The sequence below is a fragment of the Citrus clementina genome, unplaced genomic scaffold, assembly GCF_000493195.1.
Source record: "Citrus clementina cultivar Clemenules unplaced genomic scaffold, Citrus_clementina_v1.0 scaffold_5, whole genome shotgun sequence".
Taxonomy (NCBI): Eukaryota; Viridiplantae; Streptophyta; class Magnoliopsida; order Sapindales; family Rutaceae; genus Citrus; species Citrus x clementina.
In genome coordinates, this window is record NW_006262201.1 from 4,983,737 (window position 1) to 5,007,826 (window position 24,090).

The window sequence follows — 24,090 nt, forward strand, 5'->3', positions numbered from 1 at the left end:
GATTAGATATTAAAATTGTGATTCGCTGTGGGTAATTATAACATCTAAAAATAAATAAAAAATAGATTTCAGTTTAAAATATTTAAAGAATATTAAAATAAAAAAAAAATGTTGGGCTAATAGAATCTATTCGGTCTTTTTAATATTCTAAATAAAAATTTAGGACTTTAATTAGTTAATTAGGCCTAAAAGTTTAGTAATATAAATATTTTGATATTTTTTATTTTTACCAATATTTATAATTTTATAATTTATTTACTAGTAATTTTAAAAAATTAAAATAAAATTAAAAATTAAAAATTAAAATGGGGAAATAGGTAGGGGACAGGGATTCCACCTCATCCCCGTCCCCTCCCCGAATAAAAAATTGGGTAAAAAAATTTTCTCGAATAAGAAATTGGGTATGAAATTATCCCCATACCCTCTCTGAATAGAGAAAATTCCCGAGGGTACCCGTCTCCATGAGAATTTTTGTCATCCCTACTAAAAGGGCATTTATGGAATTTGAAAAATAAAATTAGAAAAATTCAGTGTATAACCTCAACGAGCCTGGAGCACATACGTCGTGTCGTCCTCGCGTCGGTTGATTAGACCTCACGTCGTTATCACACCACAAAAAGAACTGAAGACACGTGTCGGGCACAGGGGGTCCACGAATCTTTTCATCTCGGTGACCGAGGTAAGCTGGCGTGGCACAATTTATGCCACCTTTTTCCCATTTTTATTCTTATTTGTGGACCTTACGAATTAAAAAGTGGAAAATCTTATAATTCGGTCCGTGTGATAATATAGCATTAATTAATTTCTTTTTCTTTTCTTTTTTCTTTTTTTGTTTTGTATTGCATGATGATACAGTTAATTGCGTCTCTCGTCGGTTTAATTTTTCTATTTAAATAGTAGTGCTCTTGAAAAATAAAGTATTTTACTAAAAAAAAATTAATGATAGCGTACTAATAAGAAATGAGATAAAACTGATTACTTTCAATTAATTAAGTAAATAGGCATTGATTTTATTTTATTTTTATTGATTTCAACTTATTTCGATTATGTCAAATTTTATATTTAAATGTCAATTTCACGAATATAAAACTGTTTTTTCGATTTAAAAATTTCGAGTACATATTAAAACAATGAAGCTTTAAAGGGAAATTGTGTAAGCCTCAGGTTTATTGGGTTCATATCTGTTGCACTTTACTTAAGTTAAAAGTATAAACATTACCAATAAAGTGTTGGCTTCACTGGCAATGGAGTCTCCTTAAGTGGTTTGACTGAGTTTGCTCCCCAGTTCGAGTCGCATGGAAGTCGCCTTTATTGGGAGGACTTGTGCCTCCCGGTTCGAGCGAGGACTTCTAATCTGGGTTGTGGTACAGGCTTAAAGGTGCTTCCCAGGACTTGTGCCTCCCGGTTCAAGCGAGGACTTCTAGTCTAGGTTGTGGTACAGGCTTAAAGGTGCTTTCCACAGTTGGGACTCTCCCCAAGATATTTCGTGGTTAAGACAAAAATATATATATATATAAACATTAGCTACAAAATAATTAATTACAAGAATATTTACAACTGTAAGACCAGATACAATAACACTCACATGGAAGTATTTAATATTTCACATGGAAGTCTTATATATCCTTCTCGTTATCACACACAAGCCACATATTGATAGTTATTATTATTTTGATATCACAAGCTCGTGTAATTGACTAAATTTTGCTTAAAAATGACTCAGACGAAGCTCTTGGAGGCTAATATTTATATAACCGATTATTACGTGCTTTCATTAGTAAGGAGGAGGAGATCGGTGGGACCTATTTGAAGAATTTAACTGATTTTTCGAGCCACTTCAAGTGAATGATAGTATGTGATCAACCAATCTCTGGCGGGATTGATAAGAAGAACCTCCTTTCTTCAAACAAACATCCACTTTCTCCTTCAACTGCAAAATCCTCTCTCTCATTTCGTGTCCTTCTGTAGCTTCTACCATTACTCTTCTGATTGCTCTTTCAATCTCTTTTCTCTGCAGCTTCCCCTCTAAGTGCAGCCCAATTCTCCAAACATGACTAACATATCTTGCATTCACCATTTGGTCACTAAGAAAAGGCTGACAAATCATGGGGACTCCTTCACATATACTCTCCAATGTTGAATTCCAGCCACTGTGTGTCCAAAACCCTCCAACAGCAGGATGAGCTAGTCCTCTTGCTGAGGAGCCCATTTCACTATGTATCCCCTTCCATCTACTTTTTTCAGGAACCCTTTTGGCAATGGTTCAAGCCATTCTGCTCCGCGGACTAGTCCTGGTCGAATCACCCAGAGAAAGGGAACCATACTATTGGCTAGTCCCCAAGCTATCTCCAAAAATTCTGTCTCGCTAATAGCAGCAACACTACCAAAGCTTACGTATATTACAGATTTAGGTGCTTGTTTTTCTAACCAAGAAATGGAGCTTTGATCTTGTGACCGTAAGCTACTTGAAGAGGCCGGAAAGTACTTGTGAAATGGGCCTACTACGAACCCCGAGATGGAATTATAGTACTGTTTGTGTATTGTGGTTAGTTGAACTTTTTCAAGGTCTTGAAAGGAGTTCCATATCATTCCGGAGGAGGCCTGTAATTGACTGTCGATGGCCAATAACAGTTTATGAAGATCTTCTGGATCTTTTGATTTAAAACTTGGAATGTCTTTGACTCTTAACGGTGGGAGCTCTATCACCGGTGCTTCTAATTGGGAATCTAATAAGCGGAGAAAGCAAATGAAAAATTGTATTAGTATGTAGATTTTTTAAAATAAAATAACGAGAACAAAATTTAGGGAGGACTTCTTGAGTCATACTCAGATTTAGACATCCATATGAATTTTTGTGCGAACACAATTACATCGATGGTAAATTAAAAATTGCGTACGTGCACAAAAATTTATGTAGACATCCAGACCAGAGCATTTTTAATTTCTTGTAACTCGAAAGCATTATCACCATCGCACCTTGTATAGGAAGGTAACCCTTTTCCCGTACAATTGGATAGGCAGCAAAAGCAAGATGGGCTGAGATACTACAGGACTGTAACACTAACGTGCGAAGCTTAAAGTCATTAGCAACAGCATGTGCGAAATGCCAGGCTGAATCTGTGATTAAGCAAGCAAAAGAATCATCCTCCTGTGTGTTTGACATCTACAACTTAGCCAAGCAATCCCAAAATGGCACGACGCACTTGGCATTGAGGGCCGCAAGAAAAGCTGGGATATCCTCTGTGGTTGCTTCAATTTCCGATACGCCATCTGAGAATGAATGGAAATCAAAATGAGGGTACTTACGAAAGTTTGGAGAGTTGAACTCGGTGTGGACAATGGTGATTGAAAATCCTTTGCTATAGAGGATGTTTGCAAGCTGAAGCATAGGGTTTATGTGGCCTTGGAATGGCAGAGGGAAAAGTATCACTCGCCTTCCATTCCTTGGTAGCATATTGCAAGATTCTTGCTGGGTCTCTATGCGTAGTTCGAATGGTCTCTTGTTGCTTTGTTAATCTCAGTTCTCACTCTATGGATATATATATTGGCAATTTTCATCCTCTTGTAATGAATATATATCATTTACTCTCCTACCGTTTTTATAGAAGCCAGTAACTCTCTGACGGCAATAATTCACAATATTGCCTTTATTTTCATTTGTACTTTTATTTATATTTATTATAGATTAAATAAATCACATGAATGAAAATTAAAATATAAAAATAAGTGTTAAAAGTAAGAAATATATATTGATATGAACACAAAAATTAACAATAAAATATTTTCTTGTATTTTTTATTTTGTAAACATTTTCTTATAATAAAAAATTTATAATATTTTAAAACTAAATGTAAAAAGTACAAGAAAAATATTTTATTATTAATTTTTTTCACATCAAAACATATATTTCTTATTTTTAATACTTGATTATTTTATTTTAATTTTCATGCTAGTGATTTATTTAATCTATAATAAATATAAATAATTTTTTTTTTTTGAAAATAAAGACGATAGTATAAACTTATGATATCAAGAGGTTATTGGCTATTATAAAAACAATAAGAGTGTAAATGGTATATAATGATTATAGTAGGGGGAGAAATCGGTAATTTCCCTATATATATACATATTTGTTTCCTTTTTCACGCATCATGTGGAAAATGAGATTATATATTATTTATTATTCGCTCACCTAAGTAAGAAAATGGACAAATTAAAAGTCAAATAATAATCACATATAAAATAATTAATCCTTCTATATATTTTATTAACGGCTTATATAGAATTTTTCATGTCTATTCGTTTTCATGATGTCTTTGGCTTCTACTAGCAAATGTTCAACGGTTCAAGTAGTTGTCCTCAAGTAGCAATCTTCTAACAACCCCGTTTATATCTAAAAACATATTTATATAGTTGGAGAGTCTTTCTCTAGTGTGAATATCTGGATAATTACATAATTTTTTATAACATCATAAAACGATGGTGTCTATACGCTAAAAATGCAAAGATCTGTAATTAGGTATTATTATATAGTTAAGTGTTCGTGATATTTACATCAATTTGGGGCTCCGCGAAATTAATTTAATTATTTTACTGAAGTGAATAAATATAACATTAAATTTGGGAGCTTCTATCGACTGACCTGGGGGTGTAAGGTTAATTAATGCAAATTCAAGAGACATTTTGCTCTGAATAAAGCATATAAATCAATAAATGGAGGCCTTGATTTTTAATCTAAGCTGATGAATGCAAGAAAACAAGCGCTTCAACAACATCTGTAGCAATCCGTAAACGCATTTCCTATGTAAGTGAAAGCTCTTTAGATGGATCATGAAGATATTGAAAGAAGGTTCCATTGGGAATGAACTCTTGTACGAGTAAAAGGAACCTCAACCTCTAAGCAACATCCCAAAAGCTTAACCACATGTTTATGGCTAATTTGCAAAAGAATTACAACCTCGTTAATGAACTCTTCAAGCTTTGATGATCATCAACTACTTTGGATTTCTTCACTGCAATGATTCCTCCATCTGTCAACATTCTTTTGTAAACAGTACCTTGACCTCCCCGGCCAGGAATTCTATTGACATTGAAATGATCAATGGCCTTGTCTAATTCTTGGAATTAAATTTCCTGCACCTGTTAGTGCTTGTGTCAAGTGAATTCAATTGTTTTTCTAAAAGCAGACCGCCATTCTGTTTTAAATTCTTCTCTTTTTGCTTGATTCTTTTTCTTATTATGATGCACAGCCATAATGTTCCAATAGCAAGAAACAAACCGCTAATGCTTGTGTCAAACTGTCAATGCCTGCAATATCATTCTCTATCTTGAGCCCGATCAAAACCATTTTATTATTGTCACTGATACTTTCATGCAAGTAATAAGAAGAAAAAATTAAATTATAATAAAAAATATTAATTTTAAGCCATTAAACACCTGTCTTGCATTTATAAGTACAGTCGAAGAGAATAGCCATACAGGTTTATAAGGTTCCTTCTTTTTGCTTCACCTTTATTCGTTTTTACATAAAATTTATACACTTAATTATCCCGCAAAAATCCTTAATATTGACTTGAATGTCAAAGGATTAATACCAGAGAAAATTTTAGTGTCCCAGACCGTTTTCCTTGTTGCAGATGCTCACCTGGACAGAATCGTGCTGGCCATTTCCTGCTTGCTGGGTTAGATTCTTAGTTAGTAACTTCTACTTAGGTTGTTAAATCAAGTCTAGAAATCGTCTCTCCACACAAACAAATTCAAACACTGGAGTTGGAATTTGGTGAGTGTCCCACACACTAACATGATCAGATTTTGGCGTCAACATTTTGGCGCTGTCTGGGGGGACAGTACAAGAAGCCACTCTACTAAATCAACATATGTGAGGGTTTAAGAGGAATAAGCGAGCACAAAGTGGGTGAATTAAGGATGAATATCAATGATGATGAAATGGAGAGAGAAAGGGAGACCTATGGTTAATGAAAATGCCATTTTACAAAAAACCGCCCATGAGGTTAGAGATAGGTGGTGAATTAAAGAATAGAATGGATGGAAAGACAAATGGATAGCTTGGCTATGCCATTACTGGAGCTAAGGGAAGGAAAAAGAGGCTTAATAAAAAGAATCATGTTAGGAATATGGACATGCCTGAGTTAAACCATAGAAGATAGGCACCGGAAAGACCACTAAAAATTATACCGATGCTACCAGGAATGGATGATCCCCTTCAGAAAAGCCCAAACCTCACGATAGGGGCACGAAGAGAGAAGAATATTAAGGAAAGAGTGTTGAGGTAACATCAGTCAAACACAGAGAGAAAACCTGAGCAAATAGTGGTACAGAATCCTGGTCACACTGGAGAGTTTGAAGCCAAGGTACGAAGGCTAGCATGAATCATCAAAGAGATGCAAGATTGAGGAAGAACTCAAAGTTAGAAGATAATGATGGATAATGAGTCCCCACTATTAGTAGAAATCATGAACACTATAATTCTAATAGTCTTCTTCTTACCAAACCAAGAGTGGCCCCTTGATCCACATAGAGCAATTTAATGAAATGAGAGGAGTGTAAAGCTTAAGTGCTTAATATCATTGTAGAGGTGTAGAGCATTTCCTTTGACACTAGGAGAACGAGCACGTGATTGGTAAAAAAAGTATCTCAAGGAAGTATAAGAACCTTTGACCAGTTATGTAGGGCATGTAATGGAACTTATGAGTCTAAAAAAAAGTAAGGAGGAAACCATTAAGGATTTTGTGAAAAGATACCATAAAACATCTTTGAAGCTTGGTGCTTTAAATTATCTTCAGGCTTTGAAGGGATTAAAAGAAGAAGTGAAGATAGCTAGGTCGTGGTATAATTTGAGGGCGCCAACGATCAGCTAAGTCTACAACCAAGTAAAGATAGATATATGGATTAAAAAAGAGAAAGTTGCTAGAGTCAAAAGCGAGCAACTTGAAGAGTTGAGAAGATGAGAAAGAAGAGCTTAAAAGGGAAGCATGCTAATTAGGTATCACGATAGAATGACAACGAGAGAAGTAACATGATAAGCACTACACCGTACTTACGGCAAAATGCTCAGGCTAGATTCTCCTCATTTCAACCAATGGAAATTAGTTGAGACCCAATCATCAAAAGAACACTCCATCAAACCTTAGGCCGATCATACCTGTTCGTCAATGATATGATGAAGAGAAGAAACAAAACAAATTGTTTAAGGCAAGTAAAATTTCAAGTTTTAAAATTTACTCAAGGTGAGACAAGAAGCCTAAACTTACTAATTCAGCTCGATCGTGAGACGATAAAAGCATGAAATCGTTTTAAGCAAGTAAAGATTTCAAGTCTCCAAATCTGCTTGATGTGAGATAAGAAGCCTAAACTTACTAATTCAGCTCAGCTATGAGTAGGCGAAGAAAAAGGTAAAAGCTCAAAATTATTTTAAGGCAAGTTAAGATTTCAAGTCTTTAAAATTGCATAAGGTGAGACAAGAAGCTAAACTTGCTAATTTAGTTCAGCCATGAGTAGGCAAGAAGAAAGATAAAAGCCCAAAATCCTTTTAAAGCAAGTAAAGGTTTTAAGTTTCAAAACTTGCTTGAGATGAAACAAGAAGCCTAAACTTTCTAATTCAGTTCGGCCGTGAGTAAGCAAGTAAAAAGATAAAAGCATGAAAACTTTAAGGAAAGTAAAGGTTTCAAGTCTCAAAATCCACTAAAAGTGAGATAAGAAGCCTAAACTTACTACCAACAAAGTGTTGGCTCCACTGGCAATGGAGTCCCCTTAAGTGGCTTGACTGGGTTTGCTCCCCAGTTCGAGTCGCAGGGAAGTCGCATTTGTTGGGAGAACCTGTGCCTCCCGGTTCGAGCGGGGACTTCTAATCTGGGTTGTGGTACGGGCTTAAAGGTGCCTCCCACAATTGGGGCCCTCCCCAGGATACCTCGTGGATAAGACCCAAAAAAAAAAAAAAGCCTAAACTTACTAATTCGGCATGGCCATGAGTAGGCAAGTAGAAAGATGAAAGTACAAATTATTTTTAAGGCAAGTTAAAGTTTCAAGTCTCAAACTTGCTCGAAGAGAGACTAGGAATCAAAATTAACTAACTGGACTAGTTAGGACCAAATGAGAATCTGTAGACCTCGTCACGACTTGGTGAGAACACCTCTAAGACTGGTCAGGACTACATAAGAATTCGTGGACCTCATCAGGACAAGGCTAGAACTCCAAAAACCTATAAGAATCATCAGGACTAAGTGAGAATCTGTAGACCTTGTTAAGACTACGCGAGAACTCCGTAAACCTCTAAGATTCCTTAAGACTAAGTGAGAATCTGTAAACCTCGTCAGGATTAGGTGAGAATCTATAAACCTCGTTAGAACTAGGTGAGAACTCCATAGACCTATAAGACTCGTTAGGACTAGGCAAGAATCTGCATACCTCGCCAGGATTAAGTGAGAACTTTGAGTACATGTTGAACTCATCATTTGTAGGTGAGAACAAATAGAACTTGCAATGTATGACGAGAATAAATTGAACTTGCCATGTGTATGCGAGAACAAATAGAACTTGCCATGTGTAGGCAGGAACAAGTAGAGCTCACTATGTGTAGGCCAAAACAAGTAGAGCTCACCATATGTAGCCAAGAACAAGTAGAGCTCGCCATGTGTAGGCAAGAACAAGCAGTCCCTGTTCAGGTGAGAACAAATAGAACTCACCATGTAGGCGAGAACATATAAAACTCGTTCGTTCTCAACTCACCATAAGTAGGCAAGAACTTACTAAAACTCACCATAAATATGCAAGCAGAAAAAACCAAGGCATAAACTTGCTCAAAGTAAATAGAATTTCGTTTGAGCAACGATTTCATCCTCTACTCAAACGAAGGCTTTTGGTTGCCAAGCTGAGTCTTGAAGTCCTTTAATTCCGATTCAAACTTGTAAATTTCAACATTAAGTTTAGCTTCAAGAATCGTAGTCCTCTTTTTCCAAGTATGGATTTCGGTTTTCATCCTATTATCATCCTCTGCAATCTACTCTTTGTAGCTGGTCGCTATGCAATCCAACTAGTAGGAGCCAAATCAGAAGGCATTCATTAGTTCAGCAAGGGGGTAGCCTTCCATGTCCTCAATATCCTTCTTCTTGATTATTCTAGCAGCAAAACTTAAGCTTCGGCGAAAGAGGAGACATGGGCATTACACACAAAGAGATGGGTAACGGTGAGCAGGCTTGGTGAGGAGTATTGGTTGAAGGGGAATTTTTATACATGTAGTTTCTAATTTTGTTCGTTACACTCTCAATACTAAAAATTAAGGGACTCATGTTTGGGTGATAAAGCAGGACAACTAGAATTGAGCTTTCCTTTAAGCTTGATTATGCTCACCTCACCAGTTAAAACGGCCCAGAGGAAAAACTAGAGAGCAGCAGTAGGCAAGGAGGCGGTTGAAATTGGGGACAAACTCAGTCAAAACAACCTTTGCACTTCATTAAAAAAAAAAATCCAAGAATTGTGTTTTATCCGCAAAACCCATAACCCATGATCCTAGGGAGTAAAGGATGCGAAATCTTATCCAAAAACTCCATAATCCTAGAATTTATAGAGGATAAAGGGAAAACTCTATCCAAACCCTACTATAGCGTCATCCTTAGAGACAATTTTGATCCCTATAAAACTCCTAAGAATGCCAACAGTTGACAATTTTTTAAAAAACTTCATCTCATCTCATTCTCCATGGGATCTCAAAGGATTTACTTTTTGAACTGATTCTTCATCCTCACCCATCTCTATCCTTCCTTATCTTGTCTTTACTTCTTCCTCTTATTTTAAGGGAGAACTTCTTCTTACATTTTTCTTTTTGGTTCTTTTTTTTTTCATTCTTGCACAAAATTTATACACTTGATTATTCCACAAAAATCCTTGCATATTAATTTAAGTATTGGAGGATTAACGCCGAAAACACTTCCGACACCCTAACTGTTTTTCTGGTTATAGATTCCTAGTTGCCAACTTTTGGTCAGGTTGTTAAATTAAGGCTAGTAACCGTCTCTTCAAACAAACAAATTCAAATGCTGGCATTGAAATTTAGTCGGTACCCCACACCCACCGACACAATCAGATTTTGGCATCAACAAGTTACGTACCTTTATCTTTGTTTCTAGAATAAGTGACCAATGTAATGCATAGAAAATATACAAAGGCATACCTAAAATGATCGTGTAAACCTTTGCTCTACGGGGATTAATGCAACGTAGCCTCCTTCAAAATTTTCACAATGCATATTTGCACTGCATTTGGCAGTTCCATCTTGACACTCATTAATATCTGACATGAAAAAAAGACCGAAAAATAAAAAATTCCTCAAGTCAAAGAGTTTCATTGTCCAACCAATTAAATATTTTGTATTCTGAAATAACTTCACTTAGGCTCCATTTATTATTGTGTCCAAACATAACTCTGAAAGTACTTGATAAATAATTATAATTTTTACCTTGAAGTAATTTAATTGATAAGCCTATATTTTATTATGCATTTCTATCAATTTTTTTCCACCACCACAGCTTCCATTTTATTATAACACCATAGTAATAAACAGAACCTCCATAATTGCCAAAAACTAAGCTCACTTTAAGAATCTATGCCTGTCAAAAGCTGGCTCTAGTATCATTCTTAACATTTTATGCCCATAAGACAAATACTTAGAACCCAAGTCACGTAGATTCCAGGATCAGATTAGTCAACTAGCAATTTAGAAAGAGATCATGAAACTAGCTTTTAGTTAGAATGTAATTTAGTCTATAAATTTACCTTGACACCCTAGGAGAAAAGAGGGATTCCCTTGGTATTTTTCTTTGCAAGAACAAATAAAAAATCCACTTTCATCACTTTTGCAATGAGATGATGTAAATGTTGGCGACTCATCCCTCTCTAACTTGCCAAATGTTGAATTGGGAATCCTCCAATCCAATATAACAGGAACTTGCTTCCAATTTTTAACACCTTGAGCCCCTCTTAAAGTTGCTAACAAACGAATTTTTTCTAAAATAATTGGAAATTTGCATTCCCCTTCCTGGTTGCTGCCGCTACTTGTTGAATTATTTATCCTGCTTATAGAAATATTGAAACTTTTGAGACCCCAAGTGACCTCTCTTGCAACGTTGGATGCCATTGCCGCTATCATCTTCTGACTTGTTTCTTGGATCACAAATGGATACGCAACCACCAAGAATCAAGTCTCCATCAGCTGACGACATTCAGGCAAGGTTGTTGCAGCCGATGCTAGCGAACTTATTGTCATGATAAGGGAAGTAAAACGGGAGATTTTCCAGGTTAACAAAACTTGTTTCTACAGTTTTATCCTGACAATAACTGATCACTGATTGATTTAATCGCATTGTACTGTTTTGGAGTTGGAATTCAAGCACTTCCAGGCTGATGATTCTGAGAATTGGCTTATTGGATTTGCAATCTATTGCGTAAGTTTGATCAAGGTGACAATTTCCTAAATTCCGAATGGAAATGGAATTATAACATTGTTTACGCAACTAGATGTGGACAATTTTGCTTTGTTAATGGTGGTGGTGCTGCTTTGTAACTTGAAAAAGCAACTGCAGAATCATTTTTCAATCTGTTGTCACTGTTTTGCAACTGTGAGAGAGAACTTACAATCTTTTTATTAGGGGTGTTCGAGGATCGGATTTTACAGATTAGACATCAATCCATATCCGATCCACAATTTTACGGATTATAATTTTTCAATCCAATCTAATCCACAGATTGATTAAACTCAATCCAAATCCAATCCATACATCTGCGGATTGGATGCGGATTTGACTCAATCCATATCCAATCCATACGTCTACGGATCGGATGCGGATTTAACTTAATCTACATCCAATCCACCATTTTGCGCATTAGTTTCCGAATTAAAAATTTTTAGTTCTCCCCAATCCATGAACTAATGAAATTAAAAAAAAAATCTAATATAAAAATAAATTTACTACCAATTAAATTTAAAATTGAATAAAATTTAAACAAATTAATTGTTTGAATAAAATTTAAACAAATTAATTTAAATAAAACTAAAATAATACATTCAAAGTTTCAAAATATAGCACATCGAGATTAATTGTTCAAATAAAGCTACAATAATACATTTAAAGTTTCAAAATATAACACAATAAGATTAATTGTTCAAATAAAGTTACAATAATACATTAATATAACACCGAAATTAATTATTCAAATAAAGCCACAATTAATTCAAATGACGAAGTTTCTAAATCTAAACACAATCTAATCCTTCACCAGGGCTATTGCACTTGTCGAAAAGTGGTGATTACGGAGCCGTCAACGATGGGAACCAAGAGAAGTACGGGTGGCGATCTTGAAGATTGTGATGGTGCAATTGTTTGGCTGGAACTAGTGATTGTGAAGTGGCTCGATGGACTTGGGGAAGAAGATGGCTTGCTCTCGCTGGAATCACGAGGCCGACGTCCTTCAAATCGGTGTCGAGAGTGTATCGAACCAGTATTGGGTGTTGCTAGTGCGTGTGACGGCAGGGATGCTTAGGGTTTTTTGTTTGCAAATTGTTGGTGACTTGACATTACATTACTTTGCTTTTGGGTGCCTTTGCAAATGTGGTAACTTAGCGTTATGTTACTTTGCTTTTGCTAGTGCGTGTGACTTTGCTTTTATTTTGTTTTACAATTTTTACAAGTTATATTTGTATATTTGATTATTTAATATTATTATTGAGTAATGGCTAAGATATGTTATAGTGCTTATGTAACTATGTAATGTCACATTCATAATATTCTTTAATTAAATTTATAATAATTTTTTAACTATATATATATATATATATTGGCGGATTTACAGATTTTTATGGATTTACAAAAGTAAATCTATATCTAATCCATCGACTGCAGATTTTTAAATTTTCAATTCATATCCAATCCACGGATCCACGGATCGGATTTATACGGATCGGATTTTCACGGATTAGACGGATTGAGCGGATCGAATTGGATTCTGAACACCCCTACTTTTTATAACTTAGCTTCATTGAACACTTGTTGATAGGTATAACTGTGTCGGCATCTTATGGGAACATCAAGTATTTGTAATCCACGTTAGGTTTATTCGTGTTGGCATCTCTTGGCGATTGGTGAAGAAAAAAAATCTCACGCGGGCTGAGAATAATTCTTGGACTAATAACATAAACTTGTGGTAACCTCCAACTTTAGAGCTAACATAGATTATGTATTTTATTGTGACGGTGTTCAAGTTTCGTTGTAATACAAAGCCGTCGCTCTAATTAGGTGCAAGGGAAGATTTTGTAATTTTTTTGGGCATAAAGAAGTTGGAAATAATGTTTTAAAAGAAAAAATATATATATATTACCTAGGATTTGAGGTGTTGCCTGTGGGGCAGCTGTAAAGAGCTCCATTATTTGAAGACTTTTCCCTTAATAAAGTGATTTGGTGTGTATGGCTTTAAGGAAACAATCTATTGAATCTCAAAACAAGGTTAACATGTAACTGATACAAACCTTAGAATTATCAAGGAAATGGATAGAGACTAGAGAGCAATTCATGCAAACATTAGAATTCTAGGAAGGTGGGCGCATATCACATACGACAATATCTTTAGTCTTCAGCTTTCTTATGTCTATCTTAAGACTTTATTGTGCTTAAGATCTTTGGAAGAAATTTTATTGATTTATTGAGTCAAAGGCGATTTTAAGGAAGCAGTAAAGAATTTTATATTATTTAAGAAGTAATAAAAAATTAAAGACAAGTGGTGTTCGCTGAACAAGTAACCTTTAATTACTTGGTGTTCCTAATAGATGAGCGAGATCTCGCGGACACACGTAAAAGTCATTTGTCTCCTTTATTATTATTATTTTTTTGCTGCTTTTGGTAACCAATGCAATTAAGTTTAGCCTAATTGATAAAGCAGATCTTAAATTCTGTTGGTATTCAATTCTAAATATGAATCTAGAATTGTTTATAGCTTTTAAAGATGAATCTAGAACTTATTTTGAATCAACTAGTCACTGTAAATTTTTTTTATTCAGAACTTCAGTGCAAGTAAATTATTGATGGATCATTTTCGTTGCTTTTCTTTGTTAAACTTGACCCCCAAAAAAAAATTATTTTAATTAGTAGATCCCTCTTCCCCTCCTCAATTATTTCATAAAATTCACTTATAATCATATTATTTATTTAATAAATAATATTAATTTAATTAATTAATTAATAATAATAATATATGAATTAATTATAATAATTATATTAATAATTATTATAATAGATATTAATTAATTAATTACAATAATAATATATTAATTATTGTGATTATTTATTCAGGAACACATAATTATTAATATATTATTGTTAATAATATATTAATATATTTATTAATAGTAATAATTATATTAATTCATTAATAATAATATATAAATTAATTATATTAATAATTATTATAATAGTATATTAATTAATTAATTAAAATGACAATAATAACTTATTCAAAAATGATCATTATTAATAATATGTTAATATATTAATTAATAGTAATAATTAATTAATTAACTATAATAATAATATATTAATTATTGTGATTATTTATTCAAGAACTATAATTTTTATTAATTATAGTTAATAATATATTTATATATTAATTAATTAATTATTATATTATATTAATTAATTATAAAAGAGGACAAAGTGAGCATTTTTAATTTTGGGGAGGGTCAAATGGTCAATCCCGGGAATGGGAGACTCATTCCCACCTCCCCTCATGGGAATCAATCTCTGATTCCCCATTCCCAAATAGTGGTGGAATCTACCATTCCGATTCCGATTTCTGCTCCATATTTGCGAAGTAAAAACCATCAATCATTCCGATTCCGAATTTTGATTTTCCAATATGGCAAGTAAACTCACCGAAGAAATTTTTCCGAGTCATTTTCTGCTTTTTAATTAGAAAGCATCTTGATTACTTGTACGAAAGCACTTGCTTGATTGAAAAAAAAAAAAAAACAGGGTTATCTACTAATTTAAGTAAAACAGTAAAATACTACAAATCAAAGCAAAAGATAATGACTTGAACTAAATTTATTTTGGATGCGACTATACTAATACTAATGCACTACATTTCATCAAAATTCTGTGGGCAAGAGTAGTGTTAAAAAAGAACTTGCATTTGTGGAAAGGAAAAAAAAATGAGGATTATATATCTACTAATTTGATCAGCTTCACCACGGGAGACTGGGAACTTGTGACTTGTGTTTAATTGTTTATAAATAATTGTTAATTGATAAAGTGAAAAACTCATTGTTAATCGAAAGATTCTAATTTAAGTTAAAAATACCAAAAAAAAGAAAAGTAAAAGTTAGGTGGTGTTTGTTTTTTCTCTGAAATTTAAATAAACCAGAATTAATTTGAATTCTAAATTGAATTAAATGTTTAAGTCTAAATTATATGCTTTTTTTGTCTGAATTGCTAAAAAGAAATATTAAATTTATTTTTTAACTTAAAAAATCTAAAAATTAGTAATTTTACAGTTGTGCTCTTACAAATTATAAATGTTGAATAAATAATAAACATTAAGAAGAACTTAAATAATATAATATATTATCGTAATATAAATCATATTTAGTTGAAAACAACCTTTATATTCTAAATTGGTATATCTTAATTAATTTTATTGTAGTTTATGATATTTTTATATGAAAAATATTTGAAAAATTTGCGAAAATAAATAACATTAATTTTTAAAAAGATAAAAGTAATAATAATCTACCACTATATTATCACAAGTTATAGAGATGGGTAATAACGCTAATAATTAAGTTTTATTTATGTAAGGATGAAAATTAATTAACTACGTAGGGAGATTTTGGAGAATATTTTAATGATATTAGTAAGATTTTTTAGATTAAGCAAAAAGCTAAAGAAATTGGCTTAATGATTGAAAATTTTCATTAAGTTGAAAAAAAATTGGACTCAATGACTTAACTGGCTGAAGTTCAGTCAATTAAATTATTAAGTAAAAAGAATAAATGGCACTTTAGTGAAAAGCTACCTTAAAATCTTTGGAATAGAGAAAATTCACGGAATCGCTACATTTAAAGCCAATTATGTTGGTGGATTGCCTTCATAATGCATAATAATCTTTGTTAAATCATCGCATTTTTTAATATTGAGGTTAGATAACTGTAACTTTTAAGATATAATATTAAAATATTTGATAAACACTAATTACTGTGTTTTGAAAATTAAATTAAATTGATCTATCACTTATATGATGAAAAGTTATAATATCTCTATTATTTTTGTTAAAATTATTATTTAAAAATTATATTTATCATACATTATTAACTTTTTTGTAATTACAATTTTCTTTTTATAGCGACTGTAATTTACTTCAATACCACCAAATAGAACATTGCATCGCTTATTGTCTATTTCTTAAATTAAATACTTGTATAGTACAATAATTTATTGGCCGTAAGCTTTTCCTGCATTCAAATTAGAGATGGCAAAATCCCGGGCCGGGTCCGGGTATTGCCATGACCGGACCCTGCCCGGATGCAACCGGTCTGGGTCCGGGTCCGGGCCGGGTTTTAATCCGGGTACCCGGATTTTATATTTTTTAATATTTTATGTGTATATATTTTTTATTTTTTGATAATTTTATAAGTTTTAAATTTATTTCAATAAAATTTGACATGAAAATATAAACTTTAAGTGTTTAAAACTTTATATATGTATAATAAATAAGTCAAATAAATATAAAATATTTAAAATAATATATATTTTATAATTTTTTTTAATAAAATCCGGGTTCCGGGTTTATCAGGTGATGCCCAAGACCGACCCGGCTTCATACCCGGGCCGGGTATTACCCGGCCCGCAACACCCGGGTACGGTCCGGGTCCGGACCGGACGGGTATTTTTGCCACCTCTAATTCAAATGCGTGCACACGAAACCAATCAAACAATTGTTTATTTCTCACTGGCAAAGTAATTAGAGTAACGAGGATATTCTAAAATTCATCTCAAATTGTATCTTAAATAATGTGGTATGTGATGCGTCATACATAAAATTAGTTGATGATTTTTCATAAAATCCAAGTAAATTAATTATAATTTCTCAGCAACTAATGTATGGCTACTACATTATTTAAGATGAGATATTAGAATATGTAGCCCTACTAAAAAATTAGTACTTATAAAAAAAAGAAAGAGTACAAAGCAAAGAACCGTATATGTGAAATAAGGAAAGTCTTGAAATACTAAAAGTTAAAAAAGGTTCAGAAAGGAAGTAGAAAAAAGGAGTGTCGAGAGATAAAATATGAAACCATTACTCTAATGTTTATTCATTTGATCATTTCTAGCTTAGAGCCGTGATTTAATGATTTTTAAGTAATTTTATTTAACTAATTATTTGATTTTAAAGTTAATATTGTCTTGGCTCATTGTTGAGGCAAGGATGTAAGTTTCTCTGTGACAGTATTATTATTTTCTCCTAACTTAGGAGTACACCTCTCATGCATAGACCTGACCACAAGGGGTTCTGACTGTGATTTGCGTTGGTTAAAAAACCCTCTGCGTTATTTTTTTCATCAGCTGTAAAATTTGATTTGACCCGTCGTTGATCCTCCGGCTCACAACCAAACGACGGAAAGATAAAATATGGAAAGAATGTTTAGAGCTAAAAAATTTCCTTTGGCTAATATAAGTCATTAATTTGAGATAAACCTTAATTATGTTTAGGATAACAAAATCTTTTCGCGATAAAGAGAACGGGCTAGGTCACTTGCAAGGATGAGAATTTAAGAGAAGTTTCTGAAATGTATAGAAGATAATCTGAAATAACAAGAAAGCATAATATATACTTTATACAATCAAATAAAGTGCATACAACAACATATCTTTTGTTTGTTTATTTATCGATCAGATTGCATCTGTTATAACTAGATGACAATAGAATTTGGAGAGGTAGAAACGATATCCCAAGGTTCAATTACTTCGGTTCTCACATATATATTCAACCTTTCCATAACATCTCTGAATATTGTTCTCATCATCTCGTGAGTTCGCTCTTATTCTTTCTAGTTCCATTGCAACTTCTTTCATTGTAGGTCTGTTCCTCCCATATGAATTTAAGCATCTTTTCGCAACGTCAGAAACGGCCATAATCTCTTCTGCCTCTCCTGATTTTCTTACTTGATCATCAATAATATCAAACAAACAATTCTCCTCTATACATTCAACAAAATATGTTGTCAAATTTCGACCCTCATTTGCCCAAATAGAAGATATTGGTTTTTGTCCTGTTAAAAGCTCAACAAGCACAACTCCAAAGCTGTAGACATCACTTTTATCAGTGAATCGGCTTGAACGAAAGTACTCAGGATCTAAATATCCAAAAGTTCCTTGTACTTTGGTGCTCACATGAGTTTGATCAATGGCAATTGATCTTGAAGTTCCAAAATCAGCTATCTTCGCTCTATATTTTTCATCCAAGAGTATGTTGGTTGACTTGATGTCCCGATGGTAAATGGGCAAGTGAGCTGATGAATGCAAGTAAGCAAGAGCTTCAGCAACTTCTGTAGCAATCCGTAACCGCATTTCCCACGTCAGTGAAAGATCTTCATATGGATCATGAAGATACTGAAAAAGGGTTCCATTGGGAATGAACTCGTATACGAGTAAGGGAGCCTCAACCTCTAAGCAACATCCCAAAAGCTTAACCACGTTTCTGTGGTTAATTTGCGAAAGAATTACAACCTCGTTAATGAATTCTTCAAGCTTTGATTCATCAACTACTTTGGATTTCTTCACTGCAATGATTCTTCCATCTGCCAACATTCCTTTGTAAACAGTACCTTGGCCTCCCTGGCCAATAATTCTATTCATATTGAAATAGTCAGTGGCCTTGTCTAATTCCTTGGAGTTGAATATTCTGCATCTATCAATGCTACGGTCAATTGAATTCAACTGTTGTTGTAAAAGCAAACCACCATTTTTTTTGAAATTCTTCTCTTTCTGCTTGATTCTTTTTCTTATTATGATGCACAGCCACAATGCTCCAATAGAAAGAAATAAACCGCCAAGGCCTGTGCCAATTCCTGCAAATATCATTTTTTTTTCAAATTAGTTATTAGGGCTTGTATCTCACTCTCTAATATTGAGGCTGATCTGAACCATTTTATTGGTTTTGTTGATATTTCCAAAAATAAGCTGTAAGAAGAAAGATATCACATTGAAAATAAATCGTATATCATATATATGCAATGTGATGTTTTTATATGGCTCAGATTTGGCCCGTCAAAATTCGGCCTGAACTTTCAAAGCATTGAGATTCCCTGAAAACCTTAGGCTTGGTCAAGCCCGGCGCCACTCATTTTCCATCCCCATACGCTATAGAAAAGAATTCCCTCAGGTCTCTGTGTATTACGTAGTCAGAGTCATATCTTCTTTACAATTTATTAGCCATTAGACACCTCATACTTTGCATTCAAAATATTATCTAGGGAATAGCCATAAAGTTTGTAAGGTTCCGAACTTGTACAAAAGCTTACATTTCTCTCACAATAACTGAAAACTTTAACAGAAGAATTCAAACCTTTTTTACATAAAAAGTGTAACATAAAAATGCAAACCTTTGACATAAAATTTGAAACTTGATCAGTATAGAAGTGAATAGTGATTGTCTATAAACTTTTCAACGAGGGTTCCTACACTCTATTAAAATGTGGGAATGTTATTATATTATATGGTGTAATTGTATTTTCGCACTTTAGTAAGTACGGGAACCTCACCAAATAATAAATCAGAGAATGTCTAATTTAATTATAAAAATATCTCCAGAAAAGACATACCTAAGATGATCGTGTGAACCTTTGGTCTTTTGGGATTAACGCAACGGTAGCCTCCTTCATAGTTTTCACAATGCAGATTCCCACTGCAGTTGGCAATACCATCCCTACACTCATCAATATCTGTCATGAAAAAGAATACCCGAATAAAAAAAGGTACATATCTATATCTGTCATGAAAAAGAATACCGAACTAACAAGAAATCTAATTCGGCTTCATTTACTATTGCTGTCTGGCACAACCCTAAATTATTTGATTAATTAACACTTGCAACTCTAGTTTTCATGTTGAGATGATTTTATCTGTCAATAAAAAAAAAAAAAAACTTATATTAATTTTATTAATTTTCTCAAAATTATCATATAAAAATTATATTTAATTATTTAATAATATTGACTTTTATTTTACAGATATAACTTTCATTTCATAACAATCATGGCCTGAATGCTAAAATACCAATGGGAGCCTTAATTGACAAAAACTAAGCCAGCTTTAAGAATCCAAACCTGTCACAAACTGGCTCTAGTATCATTCATAACATTTTATACCCAAAATATACTTAAAGAACCGATGCCATGGAGAAGATTCCAAGCTCAGATTAGTTAAGTTAGACTATAATTTAATTAAGAAATTTACCTAGACATCCATGGAGGAAATAGGGATTCCCATGGTATTTTTCCTTGCACGAACATCCAAAAAGCCCACTTTCATCACTTCTACAATGAGATGTTGATCTAAATTCTGGAGATTTATCCTTTTCTAACTCGCCAAAAGATGAATTGGGAATCCTCCAATCCAATATAACAGGTACTTGATTCCAATCTTGAACAGCTTCAGCACTCTTCAAATTGCTTTCAAACCATTCTTTTTCTACCATAAATGCATATTTGCATTTCCCCTCCTCCTGGCTGCTGCTCCTGCTACTTGCTGCATTATTTATGCTGCTTATAGAAATATTAAAACTTTTGAGAGCCCAAGGGACCCCTGCTTTGCAACACGCAATTCCATTGCAGCTATCATCATCTGTCTTGTTTCTTGGATCACAAATAGAGAAGCAACCACCAAGAATAAAGTCATGATCAGCTGATGACATTGAGGCAAGGTTGTTGCAGCCGATGCCGGAGAATATATTGTCATAATATGAGAAGTAAAAAGGGAGCTTCTCCAGGTTTACAAAACTTGCTTCTTTAGTTTTATCCTGACAAGATCTGATCACTGATTGATTTACTCTCATTGTGCTCTTTTCAAGTAAGAATTCAAGCACTTCCAGGTTGATGCTTCTCAGGATTGGCTTATTGGATCTGCAGTCTATTGCATAACGTTGATCAAAGTAACAATTTTCTCCAATTCCGAATGGAAATGGAATTGTAACATTGTTTCCACAACTGGATGGACAATTTGGCTTCGTTAAATGTGGTGTCGGTGGTGCTTTAGCTATTGATTTTATTGGCCTTGGAAGCAGCAATATTATAACTTGAAACAGCAACTGCAGATTCATTTTTCAATCTGCTGTCACCGTTTTTTGCTACTGGTTGGATTGGGATTTGATGGGTGGGGGGGGTGGGGGGGTGGCTAGGGGGAGATTTTATCAGAGCAAAACAGAGCAGCTTCTCTGCTGCTTCTTAGATGCAGCAGCCCTTTGATTTACAATCAAGTTGCACAGAACACTTGAAAATTAGAGTCATCTTACAGTGCAGGGCTGTATCTTATACGGCCGCTGCCAAAAACTAGAGCAACCGGTATTTTACCGGTTGTTCATTAAATAATTTTTAAAATTTGTTTTTAATGCTTAAAAAAATATAATAAAATGAAAAAAATATGAAAATTTTATATCTGAAACATAAAAAATCAATTAAATGAGAAAAATATTTTAAATTTTTTTAACATAAATAAATGTTAAGAAATTATAAAAATAATTATATTCCAATTTTTTTGGTTAAATACCAATTTAATGGGCGGATGTTTCAAGTTTATTTTGTATGTCTCTAATTTCGGTTAGTCTTTCTCATTTATTGGTTCATTTATTTCATTTTATCAATCCACTAGTTTTGTGTTTAATGTTCCAACTAAATTCATTAAATACCAATATTTTGGGTTAAATTACAAGTAAATTTCAGTTCTCGTAGGATGAGTTTCTAATTTTGGTTAAGCTTTCTCTCTTATTGGTATAAGGGTTTCAGCTAATAATTTCACTAGCTTTGTGTTGAATGTTCCTATTATCTAGGTAAGATTTTAATTATTTGGGTTAAGTACCAAATTACTTAGTAGCGTTTAATTTTTGGTTGTATTTGTATCAAATTTTGGTTAAACTTTCTCAATTTAAGGTTAATATATTTCAACTTTTCAATCCATTAGTTTTGTGTTTATTATTCCTACTAAAATCGTTAAAAATCAATAGTTTGGGTTAAATTCCAAGTAAATTTCATTTCTCGTTGGAATAGTTCCTTATTTTGGTTAAACTTTCTCCATTATGGGTTCATATATTTCAACTAATAATTCTAGTGATTTTGTGTTGAATCTTCCTATTATCGAGATAAGATTTCAATAATTTGGGTTAGATACCGATTTTACTTTATAAAATTTTATTTTTGGTTCTATTGGTTCCTGATTTGGTTAATCTTTCTCAACTATAGCTTTATATGTTTCAACTTTTCAATCCACTAGTTTTGTGTTTAGTATTCCTACTAAAATCGTTAAATACCAATATTTTGCGTTAAATTCTAAGTATATATTATTTCTCATTGGATAATTTTCCTGATTTTGGTTAAGTTTTCTCTCATATAGGTTCATTTATTTCAACTAATAATTCCACTAGTTTTATGTTGAGTGTTCCTATTATCTAGTTAAGATTCCAATAACTTGGGTTAAATACTAAATATATTTTGTAAGATTTTATTTTTGGTTGGACTAATCCCTAATTTTGGTTAATCTTTTTCAATTATAGGTTAATATATTTCAACTTTCCAATCCATGAGTTTTGTGTTTAATATTTCTATTAAATTCGTTAAGTAACAATATATTGGGTTAAATTATAAGTAAATTTCATTTCTCGTTGGACTAATCCCTACATTTGGTTAAACTTTCTCCTTTATTGGTACATGAGTTTCAACTAATAATTTCACTAGTATTGTGTTGAATATTCCGATTATTTATGTAAGATTTTAATAAATTGGGTTAGATACCAAATTTACTTTTTAGATTTTATATATGGTTAGATAAGTTTCATATTTTGGTTAAACTTTCTCACTTATGGGTTCAATTACTTCAATTAATTAGTTCACTACTTCTGTGTTTGAAGTTCTCAGTGCCTACGTTATGTTTCAACATTATTGGTTAAATTTCAAGTCGATATTATAAAATTCAAAGGTACCTTTATTACGAAAAATAAATAATATTATTAAGGTGAATCTCATTTTACTCCTCTTATTTAAGTAAATATCAACTTACAACAATATATTAAAATTTCACTATTGTAACCCCTATTCAATTTTCTATAAATCACAATCAACATTGTAAGTTAAAAGATTAGGAACTTACCTAATCTAATTATGTTGGAACATTTTGTTTTTCTTTTTAATCTTCTTGACTTCATGAGATTTCTTAAACTCAACTTATTTATACTTGAGCTTTTGATCATTATAGATATGCCTATTTTATTAATTCAAATTAATTGTACTCATTTTCTTTCCAAAATAAATTCTTTGATATCTCATCACTTCAACCAAAATTTCATTTTTAACAATTGCATATGCAATTTGTACAGCTCAAATTTTTATTTTTCAAATGTTTAAGATAAAACAAATTATTTATTTATTATATGATTATCACAGGGATAGTGAAAATTAATTTTTATATTGAAATTTTAAGATTTGGAAATTAGCATTTACTTTGAATCAAATTCAACTAAGTCACCATTTATTTATCTTTAATTAATGCTTTAAGCACAGTAAATGCATTTCAAATTAAATAATATTTTGTATAAAAAAAACACATTAGGAAATTAATGCAATCAAGAAAAAAGAAAAATATATTAAAACATTAATTTTGCTTCCTCAATTAAGTATTAAAAGGAAAATTTTCCCTTACAGATAAATTCAACATTATAATCTAACAATAATGTTGACTACAATTTTAAAACTATTTATTTATTGCTCCAAATTGCAATAGTTTTTTTATGAGTCATAAAAATTAAATGTATTTAACATTATACTTA

At 32.6% G+C, this 24,090-nt stretch overlaps 1 protein-coding gene and 2 pseudogenes across 1 annotated transcript; all 3 read right to left on the reverse strand.

Annotated features, from left to right (window-relative positions):
• Positions 1-1,690: 1,690 nt before the first annotated feature.
• On the reverse strand, positions 1,691-3,606 carry LOC18042102 (annotated as a pseudogene).
• A 1,128-nt stretch (positions 3,607-4,734) lies between these two features.
• LOC18042104 lies at positions 4,735-13,432 on the reverse strand (annotated as a pseudogene).
• Positions 13,433-17,921: 4,489 nt separating this feature from the next.
• Positions 17,922-21,418, reverse strand: LOC18042482 (wall-associated receptor kinase-like 1). The gene is made up of 3 exons (XM_006431559.2): positions 20,514-21,418; positions 19,880-19,999; positions 17,922-19,126 (listed from the first exon to the last, which is right to left on the reverse strand). Exons 1-3 carry the CDS (start codon positions 21,373-21,375, stop codon positions 18,015-18,017), a joined length of 2,094 nt encoding a protein of 697 aa, XP_006431622.1. The 5' UTR covers positions 21,376-21,418; the 3' UTR covers positions 17,922-18,014.
• Positions 21,419-24,090: the final 2,672 nt, after the last annotated feature.

Coding starts and splice junctions, on each gene's coding strand:
- LOC18042482 (XM_006431559.2), bottom strand. CDS start 21,375: ATGAATCTGCAGTTGCTGTTTCAAGTTATAATATTGCTGCTTCCAAGG. Junction 20,000..20,513: donor TTTCCTCCATGGATGTCTAG/GTAAATTTCTTA, acceptor TTTTCATGACAG/ATATTGATGAGTGTAGGGAT. Junction 19,127..19,879: donor GGTTCACACGATCATCTTAG/GTATGTCTTTTC, acceptor TGATATTTGCAG/GAATTGGCACAGGCCTTGGC.